This window comes from Saccopteryx leptura, chromosome 2 (assembly GCF_036850995.1).
Source record: "Saccopteryx leptura isolate mSacLep1 chromosome 2, mSacLep1_pri_phased_curated, whole genome shotgun sequence".
NCBI lineage: Eukaryota > Metazoa > Chordata > Mammalia > Chiroptera > Emballonuridae > Saccopteryx > Saccopteryx leptura.
The window spans coordinates 746,190-758,969 of NC_089504.1; the positions used below are offsets into that span (position 1 = coordinate 746,190).

Here is a 12,780-nt window from a genome sequence, read left to right on the forward strand (position 1 = left end):
GAACAGCTGTTGCAGTCTTGGGCCTGCCCCAGGTAAAAAGCAGGCTTATAGTCCAACATCCAGGTTTCTGCAAACAGGGCAGGGCCCTAACATGGAACACCCAGGGAGTCTAGTGGCTGTGGCTCAGCCTGCACAGCCCTGGGTGAGTTCACAGGATATCTGGACAGGGGCTGGGGGAAATTGGGACAGGCTCTGACGAGCTGGTCCTCTGGGCCCTCCCCAGGGGCTGGGCAGGCTGACCTCACCTCAAGATGGCAGTTCGGGGAGTCTGACCCCCACTTCTGCCCCCAAAGTCAGCTCTTCAGCTCAGCAGCCTGGTTCTTTGGTAGATGGGCAGTTAGCCTGGTCCTCTGGATGGGGTTACCTGCACTGCCCAGAAGGACCCCTTCCATATTGAGGTAGGCCAGAAAGTCTCAGATTGCCCCCCACCCATCCCAGAGAAGAGAGCATATAAGGGGAAACAAAGGGAGACCCCAGCCAGGGCAAGACACATCTGCAAGACAGACGTCTCACTGGATGAGGGTGGCAGAGTTCAGAAGAACCGACACAATCTATGCAGTGGAGGTGGGCAGGTGGGGGCTTTGGGGTGGGCCCACCTTGTCCACAGCTCACAGAAGTGTTAGCCTGCTAGGAGGGTGTATTAGGGTGCCCAGAGGGCTAGAATGCCAGACTGAGGGCACCGAGTTCCACAGGGAGGACTGCGAAGGCCCCCTGGGGTGGAGCAGGGTCCATGTGGCTCAGTCCAGCGGGCTCTAAAGCGCACAGAAGGGGCCTGTGTCATGACGCTTGGGTCTTCTCACGCCCATAACCACGCCGGGCACCGAGGGGAAGCGCGAGTTATAGCAATCCTCCACGTAGTAGGCGGCTGGGCCGGGGGTGTGGGCTGCAGACAGACAAGGTGGGAGCCCCATGCAGGCTATGACGTCAGCCGCTGCGCAGCCCTCACCTTCCGCGGGTGTCTGCGCAGCCGGGGCCTCCCCTTTCCGAGGCTACCTTCCTTACAGGATTTGACCCAGGAGGCAAGCGCGGGCGAGCGGCTCATGGAGAAGGAGAAGGCAGGCAGGCGCCGGCTCTTCAGGCGGTCCCCGGGAAGGGTGTCGTAGGTGCTGGGGCTGGGGCGCTTCTCACCCGGGGCCTGCAACGTGGGCTGGGCACAAGGACCTGCACCCCAGGCCTGCGGCAGCCCCGGACGCACGCGCGCCTCGGCTGCTTCGGAAGCGGAGCGGCGGCACCCAAAGCTGAAAGCCGGGACGGAAGGGCCGCCAAGTGGAGAGTAGTCGGCGGGCGATGGCCACTATGGGGAAGGGATGCTGAAGTCCGCCCGACGCCCCCCACCCCCACCCCCGGCCCCGCAGGACCTCCCGGCCCCGCTCTCCACCTTGAGCTCCCGACTGAAGTCGACTTTCTGCGTGAAGGGGCTTTCGCTCTGGAACCACAGAGTCTGCCACGCCCTGCGGCCACCGCCGTCTGCAGTGGGGACAGTGTCGTTGGGGGAGGGCAGGCCGGGGGGGCGGGGGCGAGGCCCCATTTTTAGGGCTGGGGGCGGCCGTTGCGGTTGCGCGGGGGAGGAGCACGCACCGATGGTCGGGTGCTTGCGACCAATGCTGAAGTGAGGGTGCGGGGTGGATTCACGCACCGAAGCATCGGGCACCTGGTACCGGGTGGGGCCTGGGTTGTCCAGGTTGGTCGCGATTGGGGGGCGTCGCTCCTGCCCTGTTAGGAAACAGCCCTGGGACCTGGGTCCTCACTGCAGGCCCCTCCCGCCCCTGCCCGCCTCTCCGGACCAGACTGGAGAAGCCCCTCCATTTACGCAGCTCCTTCAGGATCTGGGTACAGATCGGCGGGCACTCCCGGAGGGGGTCAATGTACATCCTGAGGCCCGCCGGGAACTCCTGCGATGCTGGGGAACACGTCTCCTGCCAGGCGGCCCCGGAACCTGGGCCTGACGGGACAGCAGCCTTGAGCCTGAAAGAGAGGGCAGCCTCCGTCCACCCAGACTGCTGGCTGCCCCATCGAGCTGCTCCCGCCCCCACCCCTTGCCCTAAAAGTTACTGGGCTGGCACTAATGATTGTGGCCCCAGGGGACCATGGGTCCAGTGTTGGCCTCCATTGATGTAAAAGTTTGCCAGGAATTTCACAGCCTTCTGGTCAAAATTCATTGTCAGGGTCTTTGGCTGCCTTCCACATGGCCACCTTGAGGCTCTGTGATCTCACTGGCCCGTCATGCTCCGCCCCCGCCCCCTTTGTTGCCGGGAATTCCGGGAGGTGGGGGGGGGGGTGAGAGCATTGTTCAGCCCTGGAGAGTCTGTGGAGTAGGATCCCTGGAGGCCCCTCCCTTGACCTACCAGGTGGGTCACCCTGGGTCACCTATGTCAGGAGGACCCCTACCCTGCCTGGGTGACTCCTGGCTTAGCCTCCTGTCCCCCTTCCTTTTCTGGACTTTGGGGGTTACTCTATCAGGGCTTCTGGGAGACTTACACTTGGCAGAAGGTAGAAAAGGGAGCGGGTACTAGGCCATGCCCAGCTGTGCAGGGCCACCTGGGTAGCATTAGGGTAGGATGGAGGGTCCCGGGAGGCTCCCTGGAAGAGGAGGAACCCTTGCAGGAAATCTATTCCTTCAAAAAGCAAAGCAAGGCCTGACCTGTGGTGGCGCAGTGGATAAAGCGTCGACCTGGAAATGCTGAGGTGGCCAGTTCGAAACCCTGGGCTTGCCTGGTCAAGGCACATATGGGAGTTGATGCTTCCAGCTCCTCCCCCCTTCTCTCTCTCTCCTCTCTAAAAATGAATAAATAAAATAAAAATGAAAAAAATAGTTTAAAAAAAGCAAAGCAAAGCAAGGTCGGATGGGTCAGAGTGGACTGGGCTGACCCTGGGTCAGCCCCGGCCGTGAAGTGCCTGGTGGCCCTGTCAGGGCTGAGGTGCGGGAGCCTGCATTCTACTTGGGGGCACAGAGGCCAGAAGGTATCACAGATGGCTGAGGCTGCCCAGGCTGAAGTACGAAAGAATAGCCCAGCGGAGTGTGAGCCTGTCTGGGCACCAGGGCCCTCAAAGTGCCCTCTGATGTTGACCAGCTTGCCAGCTCCAGCCCTGACCTTGGCCTAACCCACTGGCAGGGCCCAGTCCAGAACATCTCACCCTCTAAGCCCTGCCCACCCTGACCGTGTCTCTTCCTGTCCGGATCCCTCCCATCCAGCACTGACCCTGCCTGGCCTCGGGAGGCACGCCAGATGAACAGAGACTCGTTTGAGGAAACACTGGTTTTATCAGGGTGAGGGGCTCGCAGCCAGTGCTCGGGGCCTCCTGTGCTGTACAGTATTCTCTGAGGGCAGAGTCGATAGCAGCCACAGGCACGGTTTTGTGAACAGAGCTCTTATTGTTGGACATCTAGGCTAGCTCTGATTTCTCTCTTAACAAATACGGCCACGATGGATGACACTGCACATATGTCTTCAGTTAAATGTCTACCATTTCCTTAGGAGAGATTCCTAAGAGTGGAAGCAATGGGTCGAAGTGTGTCATTTCTTGTATGGACTTGATCTGTTTACCTAGATTGCTTTCCAGTTAGCCTGCACCAAAGTAAAGATAATTCTCACCATCACCCTGCCAGCAGTGAGCATCAGAAACTACCATCATCAGCATTGATTTGATGGAATTCAACCTTCTGTCCACGTTTATTGGTCACATTTTTTTTTTTTCTTAAGATGTTCACATTTTGAATGCACTCTTCCAGTGGGGTGGTAATTTCTCATACTTTTGTCATGTAAGGTTACACACACACACACATACACACACACACACATACTGCTAGCCTATCTGTTCATAGTACTTGTTGCATACTTTTCCCCCAGTTTGTAGTCTACCTTTTAGCATTGTTTATGCTGTTTTTTTTGGCATGTACTTGAACCTGCTAATCTTTTTTTTTTTTAGCGAGAGACAGAGAGACAGGAAGAGAGAGAGATGAGAAGCATCAAATTGTGGTTGCGGCACTTTAGTTGTTCATTGATTGATTTCTCACATGTGCCTTGAGCGGGTGCTCCAGATGAGTCAGTGACTCACCTGGCTCAAGCTAGCAACCTTGGGTTTCAAGCCAGTGACCCCTGGGCTCAAGCCAGTGACCATGGGATCATGTCTATGATCCCATGCTCAAGCTGGTGACCTCTGGGTTTCAAACTTGGGTCCCCAGCGTTCCAGGTAGATGTGCTATCCACTGCACCACCGTTGGTCAGGTAAACCTGCTCATCTTTTTCTTTATGATATTTTGTATGGTTCAAGTCTTTCCTTACAAAAAGAAAGTAAGAATCAGAATTTGTTTAAAATGTAAAATAGCGCCCAGCTCAGGGCAGAGACCTTTCAACCTCACTGTGGAGGGTTGTCACCGTGTCTCTGAAGCTTCCAGGCCTTTTTTCTTTTCTTTTTTTTTAGCGAGAGACAGACAGAAAGGGAGAGAGATGAGAAGCATCAATTTTTTGTTGTGGCTCCTTAGTTGTTCATTAATTGCTTTCTCATATATGCCTTGACCCAGGGCGGGGGGCTACAGCAGACCAAGTGACCCCTTGCTCAAGTCAGCGACCTTGGGCTCAAGCTGGTGAGCTTTGCTCAAACCAGATGAACCCGCGCTCAAGCTGGCAACCTCGGGGTTTCCAACCTCGGTCCTCCAGTCCCACGCTCTATCCACTGCGCCACCGCCTGGTCAGGCCTGCTTCCAAGCCTTTTGTCTGAAGAGCAGGCTTAGGTTATGTGAGGGACTGATTCCCTTAGCCTCTGCCTGGGGGCTGCTGGCTGCCTGGGGTTCATCCTGGACCCCACTCCCTGACAGGGCTGACTTGGGCCTCAGCTGCAGCAACAATCCCAGTTTTCTGAACCCTGAGGTCCTCAGCATCACACCCCCCAGCCTGTTGCCTGTCTGGGCCTTGGTGTCCCGCCTGTAAATTGGGAGCGCTCACAGGGTTAAGGAGGGGCCTGGCCCAGGTCTTGGCTGGCAGTGGGGCCTCTTCACAATGGTTGCCAGGTAACAGGGACTCCTCCCAGGGAAGGGAGCTGGACAGGAGGAAGGGGCTGCACAGTGAAGGTGGAGTTGTGAGGCAAGATGACAGCTACTCAGAAACAGACCCTCTTCACGCCGGAACCTCACTATGTGCCTGGGTAAGCACAGGACTCCCGCAGGGAGAGGCTGAGGCAGCGGGCTCGGGCCACTGGTGAAGGGACGCCCAGAGCTGGTCTCCAGGGAGGGGGGTGAGGCCGAAAGGCTGAAGGGGCAGGAGGACTCAGGGGTCCGGACCGACCCTCCCTGCTGGTGGCGCCGAGGACCATGCCAGGTGGGCAGCACGTCAGGAGCCGAAAACCAGGGGTAGTCGTAGCAGCTGGCGAAGGCCGGCAGAAAACGTGCCAGACGCTCACTCCATAGTGTTCCACGCACTAAAGGTGAGATAAGCATCAAGGAAACTGATCGTCATCCATGCCAGGCTGCCTCACGAGGCAGCCCCACCCCCCAAGTGAGATCCACAGAGGGTGTGTGCAGAGCTACACACACATGTAGAGCCATGTGAGCAAGTGGGACGGTGGGCAGGGAACCAGACCGAACTTCACAGTGGTTCTGGAGGAAATAGTGGGACAGGAGAGACTTAAGAAGAGGGCTCCGGACCTCCACCACCTCCAAGAGCTTCACGACAAAGCCCACGCCACTGTCCCCATGGCTAAGTGCCACTCAGCTCAGCCGTCACTTCAACCAGCAGCCCTCTCGCCTGCCTCCCAAATTCTGGTCCCATTCACTGGCTACTATCTTCCTGGGTGGCAAAAGTTTGGGCGGATCCCTGCCAAACCTTCCCAGGGGTACCACCTGGTATACAATGGACCTCCCTGTGCCTGGGCCCAGACCCTGTCACCATCCCTGTAAATGCTTCCAGGTAGTTCTCTGTTCGGTCATCTTTAAGCCACTTGCTGCTGTTGGACGACTAGGTACCAGGGAAGGGGAGGGGGTTGGTTATCTGATGGTGGTGGTGACGACGCAGGGCCAGTGCTTGGCATATGCTACCCACTCGAGCCTCCAGAGGTCCAGAGCCAGGTGTCCTTGCATCCTCTGTTCCGAGGTTGGGTACCTGGCCCGGGCCTGGCAGGATGGGTCCTGTCCTGGCCCACTGACCCCACCTCCTCTTCCTCCCTCTGCAGCTATGCTGGCTTTTACCCACAGCTGCGCTACCAGGTGGGGAACACCTATGGGCGCACCACAGCACAGCTGCTCACAGACCCCAGCGTGCAGAAGAGCCCATGCTCCGTGCTGTCCCCGGTATCCAAGCCCAAGTTTATTGAGGACTTCAGCAAGTCCAAGCCGCCTCCAGTCCCCTGCCGTGAGCTGGCAGAACCCTACATCCCCCACTGCACTGGTGAGCTGGGGTCCCACTGCTTACCGGCCCTGCCCCTCCCTGCTGCCCAGTCGTTCACAGCTGCCCTGTCCGTACAGGTCTGAAGCCCTACAAGAACTTTGAGAACCTGGGCCGGTTACCACCCCAGGACCTGGACGCTGAAGGGCCGTCAGGGGTAGAGAATGTATCCAAGCAGACCCTGCGGCCTGCTGGCATCATGCCCTACCCCCCGTATCCCCCGTGCCCACCAGGCAGGAAGGGGGACTCCAGGGGCCTCGGACACCCAGGCTTGCGGCTGGCGTATGGGGAGGAGGGCTGGAAAACCCCCACTGCTGCTCATGAGGCCCCTGAGCCGTACCAGGTAATTGGGAGACACGCTGGGACCAGCCGTCCCCACGCGGGACTCAGATCTGGGGCTGGGGTAGTCACCTGCTCCCTCCTTTCCTGTCCTAGTTGTACCACTGCAGGAGGGACGAATACCCACCCCCAGCCCACCAGCAGGAGACGTTAGATGTAGGCAGGTTCCACAGGCTACCCCAGCTGGATCACCCCAACCTGATTCAACGCAAGGCCATCTCAGGTGGGTGCCTGGGTTGGGAGAGGGACAGCCACCCTGCCAAGGCCCCAGGGGCCAAGGCAGGACGAGGGTGAGAACAGGTGAGGAGGGGTGCCCACAGGCCCTTCCCTTCCCAGAGCCCTTGCCAATGTTTAGGGAATGAAAGGAGCCTGGGAAGACTGTGACCCCGCTGGGAGCAGGCGGGTGGTGGAGACCTGGGGTGGCACCCTGACCTCTTCCTCCCCCAGGGTATGCTGGCTTCATCCCCCAGTTTGCGTGGGTGATGGGCATGAACTACCGCGATGGGGTCACACAGGCTATGGATCAGTTTGACAAAAACCAGGTACGCGGACATCCAACCTGGAGGCACTCCCACCGCCAGGCCTCTGAGCAGGCAGTCCTCAGCCAGCTTCCCTAGAAAGGCTCTGCCTAACCCTCTTCCAAGGAGACACCCCCCACCCCTTCACCCCAGGGTCAGGTGCCAGTCTTTGCCCTTTGGTCCAGCTCTATCTAGGCTTCCTGCACTCGAGCCTTGTGGGGAGGGAAAGACAAGACCCCTGGGCATTAACCATTCAGCACCAGCACTGCCCCACCCAGGACAATTTGCTGCCTGGTGGAGGGAGCACATGGCAGCCACACCTGTCTTTTCCCAGTTCCTGTTTGGAAACCCCTTCTGTGCCCCGGGTGAGAGGCTGCCCCGAACACACTGGCCCAATACCACCATCTACAACAGCCAGGGCCTGATACCCTTCTACATGGGATTCATACCATGTAAGTGCACTGATCACCGTGGGGTCAGATGGCTGGGGCCCCTTATGCTGTTCCACAGGCACAGGGCAAGGGTTATGTCCCTGGGGCCCTGACACAACATCCCCTCTTCCTTAATGTGGAAGGGACTGAGGACCTCTTGTACTTAGTCCAAGACGAGCTGCCTCCAGACAGCACTGGTCCTCTGGACGTTCAGGGTGGACAGGCTAGGCCTGCCTTCCGGAGGCCAGTCCCCAGGCAGCAAGGAAACCCAAAAGCCTGTGCTGACATGACTGCCCCAACCCACCAGCAGCCACTAGCCCGTGACAAGCACAAGTCAGCTGTTTGGTTGCCTTTTACAGCCAGGCAAAACCACTTTGCGCTGACATTTGGCAACAGCACCCGCAAGGCCTACCAGAAGGAACTGGAGAGGAGAAACCAGACACTATGAAAATGCTTTTAATGGGGTGGCATCTGTACAGCATGTGATGTCAAGACAGGAAGAACAGGTACACAGTGCGACAGGGCTATCAGAGAACAGGTGTGAGTGAATAAAGAGTTCTCACGACTCCACGCTTTCCTGGTACCAGACAGCTCTAGGCCACCTCCTCCTCGGCCTCCTCCTCAAACTCGCCCTCCTCCTCGGCCGTGGCATCCTGGTACTGCTGGTACTCGGACACCAGGTCGTTCATGTTGCTCTCGGCCTCGGTGAACTCCATCTCGTCCATGCCCTCGCCTGTGTACCAGTGCAGGAAGGCCTTGCGCCGGAACATGGCTGTGAACTGCTCCGAGATGCGCTTGAACAGCTCCTGGATGGCCGTGCTGTTGCCGATGAAGGTGGCAGACATTTTTAGCCCCCGGGGTGGAATGTCACAGACAGCTGTTTTTACGTTGTTGGGGATCCACTCCACAAAATAGCTGCTGTTCTTGTTCTGGACATTAAGCATCTGCTCATCCACCTCCTTCATGGACATGCGGCCCCTGAAAACAGCAGCCACGGTCAGGTAGCGGCCGTGGCGGGGGTCACAGGCAGCCATCATGTTCTTGGCATCAAACATCTGCTGGGTGAGCTCGGGAACCGTCAGGGCCCGGTACTGCTGGCTGCCCCGGCTGGTGAGGGGAGCGAAGCCGGGCATGAAGAAGTGCAGGCGTGGGAAGGGCACCATGTTGACGGCCAGCTTGCGCAGGTCAGCATTGAGCTGACCAGGAAAGCGCAGGCAGGTGGTGACCCCACTCATGGTGGCTGACACCAGGTGGTTCAGGTCACCGTAGGTAGGTGTGGTGAGCTTCAGGGTTCTGAAGCAGATGTCATAGAGAGCCTCGTTATCAATGCAATAGGTTTCGTCTGTGTTCTCTACCAGCTGGTGGACTGAGAGGGTGGCATTGTAGGGCTCCACCACAGTGTCCGAAACCTTGGGCGAGGGCACCACACTGAAGGTGTTCATGATTCTGTCCGGGTACTCCTCCCTGATCTTGCTGATGAGGAGGGTACCCATCCCAGACCCAGTCCCCCCGCCCAGGGAGTGGGTCAGCTGGAAGCCCTGCAGGCAGTCACAGCTCTCCGCCTCCTTCCTCACGACATCCAGCACCGAGTCCACCAGCTCCGCGCCTTCTGTGTAGTGTCCCTTGGCCCAGTTGTTCCCAGCACCACTCTGACCTGCAAAGAGAGCAGCTAGTAACTCCTTGGCCAAACAAATGTCTCCAATGACCAGGGAGTCAACAAGGCAAGGTAATATGGTACAGGGTGACACTGAAAGCTCACTCTGCAGGTATAAAGCAGATGAACCCCAAATAAGGCAACAACCTGCCTAATTAAAAATTAAGCTGGGGTCGGGCTGCCACGGCTTAACAATAAGCCAGCCCCTCCCACTGCCCTCCCTGTCAACTCCGAAGGACAGATGAGCCGCCACTGCCTTCACTGCAGGGAGATTACATCGCGCTCCTTCTCAGATCGGACAGCTGGGCCTTCCACCCAAAGCTGCTTCCGAAGAGGGATTGAGTGACGCACAGGGGGAGGAGGGCGTGCAGCTGGGGGCCCGCTTCTCCGCGGGGTGCAGTGCGGCTCACAGGTCCTCCACTCGGCCGTTCGGAAGGTAGTGGTGACCTTGGACACCCCTTGACCTTTGAGTCGTCCTGGCTCCCAGGGCGCCACCCAGCCCCCCTCCGCGGCTCACCAAAGACGAAGTTGTCAGGCCTGAAGATCTGCCCGAAGGGTCCCGAGCGCACGGAATCCATGGTGCCCGGCTCCAGGTCCACGAGCACGGCGCGGGGCACGTACTTGCCACCTGGGTGGGGGTGGGGAGCAGGGCAGGAAAGGCGTTAGCGGAGGGGCCGGCCGCCGAGCGGAGCGGCAGCAGAGGTGGGCTCAAGGGGCGCCAGGTCTCACCAGTGGCCTCGTTATAGTACACATTGATCCGCTCCAGCTGCAGGTCACTGTCTCCGTGGTAAGTGCCCGTCGGGTCGATGCCATGCTCATCGCTTATCACCTCCCAGAACTGCAGAGAGACGCGGGCGGGCGGGCCGGGCTGAGTCACGCCGGCCGGCGGTGCCCGGAGCCGGCCCCGCCCCGGACGGGCGCGGCTCTCCCCTCCCCCTGATCCCCCGCCGCTGCCGGTCCGGTCCCCGGAGGCCCCGCGCCGACGCCCTCGCCCGAATCCCGGCCCGGGGTCTCGCTCGGGGCCCGCAATGCGGGGGCGCCGCCCGCCGGCTCGCCGCCATCTTCCCTGTCCGCCTGCCTATCCGGCACGCCCCGCCCGCGCTGGGCTCCCGGCCCCCAACTACGCACCTTAGCGCCGATCTGGTTGCCGCACTGGCCGGCCTGCAGGTGCACGATCTCCCTCATGGCGGCGGCGGCGGCGGCGGCACGGGAGGAGAAATGAGAGCGAGAGCCGAGGAGCGGGCGCGCAGAATGGTACAACCGACGCTTCGCCAACGCTTATAAAGCCATCGCGCCCGCCTCCGCCAGCCTCCTACTGGGCAGTCAGACCGAGGCTGGCAATGGGGCCTCGTTTGATTGGCTGCCAGTTCGTCAATCGAGCCGCTTAAGACCCGCCTTCCCAACTTCGCTCGCTGTGTATTGGCCAGCGGCGGCCTCCTCTCTCCCTATCAAAGTTCCCCCCACCTCGCGCGGCGATGCTCTGTCCATTGGGCGTTTCAAATGATTGATTTGTCCCCTCATTGGCTGGCCCCGAAAAGCACGCCGACAGGCTGGCGCTATTGGCTGCGCGGGGCCAGCGTCCTGGTAACCGCCGCAGTGCCTCGGGCGCGCGCGCGCGCGCTCGCGGGGGCTGCGGGGAGCGTGGGGCCTCGGGCCCGCGAGGCTGAGGGTGGGTGCCGCTGCGAGCAAGCGTGCCCGCGTCCCCGCAGTCCCGGTGGGCGAGCGCCTTTATAGGAGAGGCCGCTGCCTTGGCTCGTCGCGAAACGGGGGCGGGCGCGCGTGGCCGTGGCCACCCTGCGGGGTCTCGGAACAGAGGAGGGGCGCGAGGCCATTCGCAGAGACTCACAAGGGCTTGGAGGCCTAGGGTCCGCGGCTCCGGGTCGGGCGTATGTGTGGAGTATAGACCCTCCCCCACAACCATACGTAGAGGTCTTGAGCTCAGGGCGCCCCCCTCCTGGGTTCCGCGCGCCCGTGGGGGTGGCGGTCAGGTGAGGAAGCGCGTGGGCCACTGCACCTGGGCGGGAGCTCGGGAAGGGGGGCCCGCCGGGTCCTGCAGCCTTGAGCTTGTTGTGGAGACGGCGCCGGCCCGGCTCCCGTCGCCTTGGTGCCTGGGCCCCAGCGCTGCCAGCGCCATGGAGACAAGGGCGGTGCCCAGACCTCCCTTGGTGTGGGCGGCCCCCATCTGCAGGCTCCTGGCCCTGTTGCCTCAACTGTGGTCGGCAGTTAGACCTGAGCCGAGCCGAGGCCAGGTACGGAACGCCTGCTGGGAGGAAAGCCCGGGGTGCCTAGCAACGTGCCAAACTGGGAAAACAAGGACCTCTCCCCCAGGGTAACTTATCCTCCCTAGCATGTTGCTAGTCGTGCGGGTTAGACCCCCTTCGAGGGGGGAACAAACAAGGGGGTCAGAGAATAAGCAGCCCCCCAGGAAAATGAGATTCAATACATCTGAGCCTCGGGTGTGTTTCAGCTCCAGGCCCAGGAAAGCAGCAAAACCAGACAAACGATGCCATGGCCGACACCGGGAGCTATGGCTGACAACCAGGACCTGCTACACTGACTAATGACCCCTGAAAGGACTCTCTTGGAAAGCTGATGAATATTCTATTGAGATCCTCCGTTGGGACCTCCAGATAAAAACCCTCAAGTGTGGCTGCCTCTTGAGCAGGAGCACGCCTACTGTGCCTACCACGCCTTTACCCCACACCCTTCCCCCAGGCGTTTTCCTTGCCTCTCTCCCAAGCTCCAACGGGCCTTGCGTTTGCCTCTGTAACTTGCTTCTTGGGCCATTTGTTCTACAGTCCACTTCTTCTACCTCTGACTTTCTTTCTTCCTTTCTTCGTTCCCTCCCTCCCTTCCCTCTTTTCTTCCTTTTCTCCTATAGTTCAACTCTTTTTTATTTTCTTTTCAAAATTTGTTTTATTTATTCATTTTAGAGAGGAGGGAGGGAGAGGGAGAGAGAGAGAGAGAGAGAGAGAGAGAGAGAGAGAAGGGGGAGGAGCAGGAAGCATCAACTCCTATATGTGCCTTGACCAGGCAAGCCAGGGTTTTGAACTGGCAACCTCAGTGTTTCCAGGTTGACACTTTATCCACTGCACCACCACAGGTCAGGCCTATAGTTTAACTCTTGACTTTGAATTCATTCTTAGCCAGAACTCAAGGTTGCTGAACAAGGTCTGGTCTGATTCCAATCATGGGTAACATTCTGGCACTGTTTTCGTTGGCAACACAGCCATGGATCACCATGTCTGGGCTATGTTTGGGGGTGATGAGGGGTGGGGGCGAAACTTATGAAGGAGTGATTGCACCTTGAATATATTGCCTTAACCAACAGTACGCTTGCATTATAAAATTTTGTAACATTTTATAAAGTATACTGTTGGTCAGATAAGTTTGTAAATATGATATATATGTTTGCTCGCTTATAGTTAGCATTGGGTGTGGGGGACAGGCTGTAAGCAGGC

At 59.0% G+C, this 12,780-nt stretch overlaps 3 protein-coding genes across 3 annotated transcripts; 1 reads left to right on the forward strand and 2 right to left on the reverse strand.

Moving 5' to 3' along the window:
* Positions 1–752: 752 nt before the first annotated feature.
* Positions 753–2,159, reverse strand: STPG3 (sperm-tail PG-rich repeat containing 3). Its single transcript, XM_066368467.1, has 6 exons — positions 2,051–2,159; positions 1,785–1,942; positions 1,579–1,729; positions 1,379–1,467; positions 1,003–1,294; positions 753–883 (listed from the first exon to the last, which is right to left on the reverse strand). The coding sequence occupies exons 1-6, from the start codon at positions 2,157–2,159 to the stop codon at positions 753–755; spliced, it is 930 nt and encodes a 309-aa protein (XP_066224564.1).
* Positions 2,160–5,086: 2,927 nt separating this feature from the next.
* Positions 5,087–8,113, forward strand: CIMIP2A (ciliary microtubule inner protein 2A). Its single transcript, XM_066366585.1, has 7 exons — positions 5,087–5,142; positions 6,166–6,380; positions 6,458–6,720; positions 6,813–6,939; positions 7,164–7,258; positions 7,569–7,686; positions 8,025–8,113. The coding sequence occupies exons 1-7, from the start codon at positions 5,087–5,089 to the stop codon at positions 8,111–8,113; spliced, it is 963 nt and encodes a 320-aa protein (XP_066222682.1).
* Positions 8,106–10,585, reverse strand: TUBB4B (tubulin beta 4B class IVb). The gene is made up of 4 exons (XM_066366586.1): positions 10,448–10,585; positions 10,049–10,157; positions 9,837–9,947; positions 8,106–9,319 (listed from the first exon to the last, which is right to left on the reverse strand). Exons 1-4 carry the CDS (start codon positions 10,502–10,504, stop codon positions 8,259–8,261), a joined length of 1,338 nt encoding a protein of 445 aa, XP_066222683.1. The 5' UTR covers positions 10,505–10,585; the 3' UTR covers positions 8,106–8,258.
* Between the last annotated feature and the right edge of the window lie 2,195 nt (positions 10,586–12,780).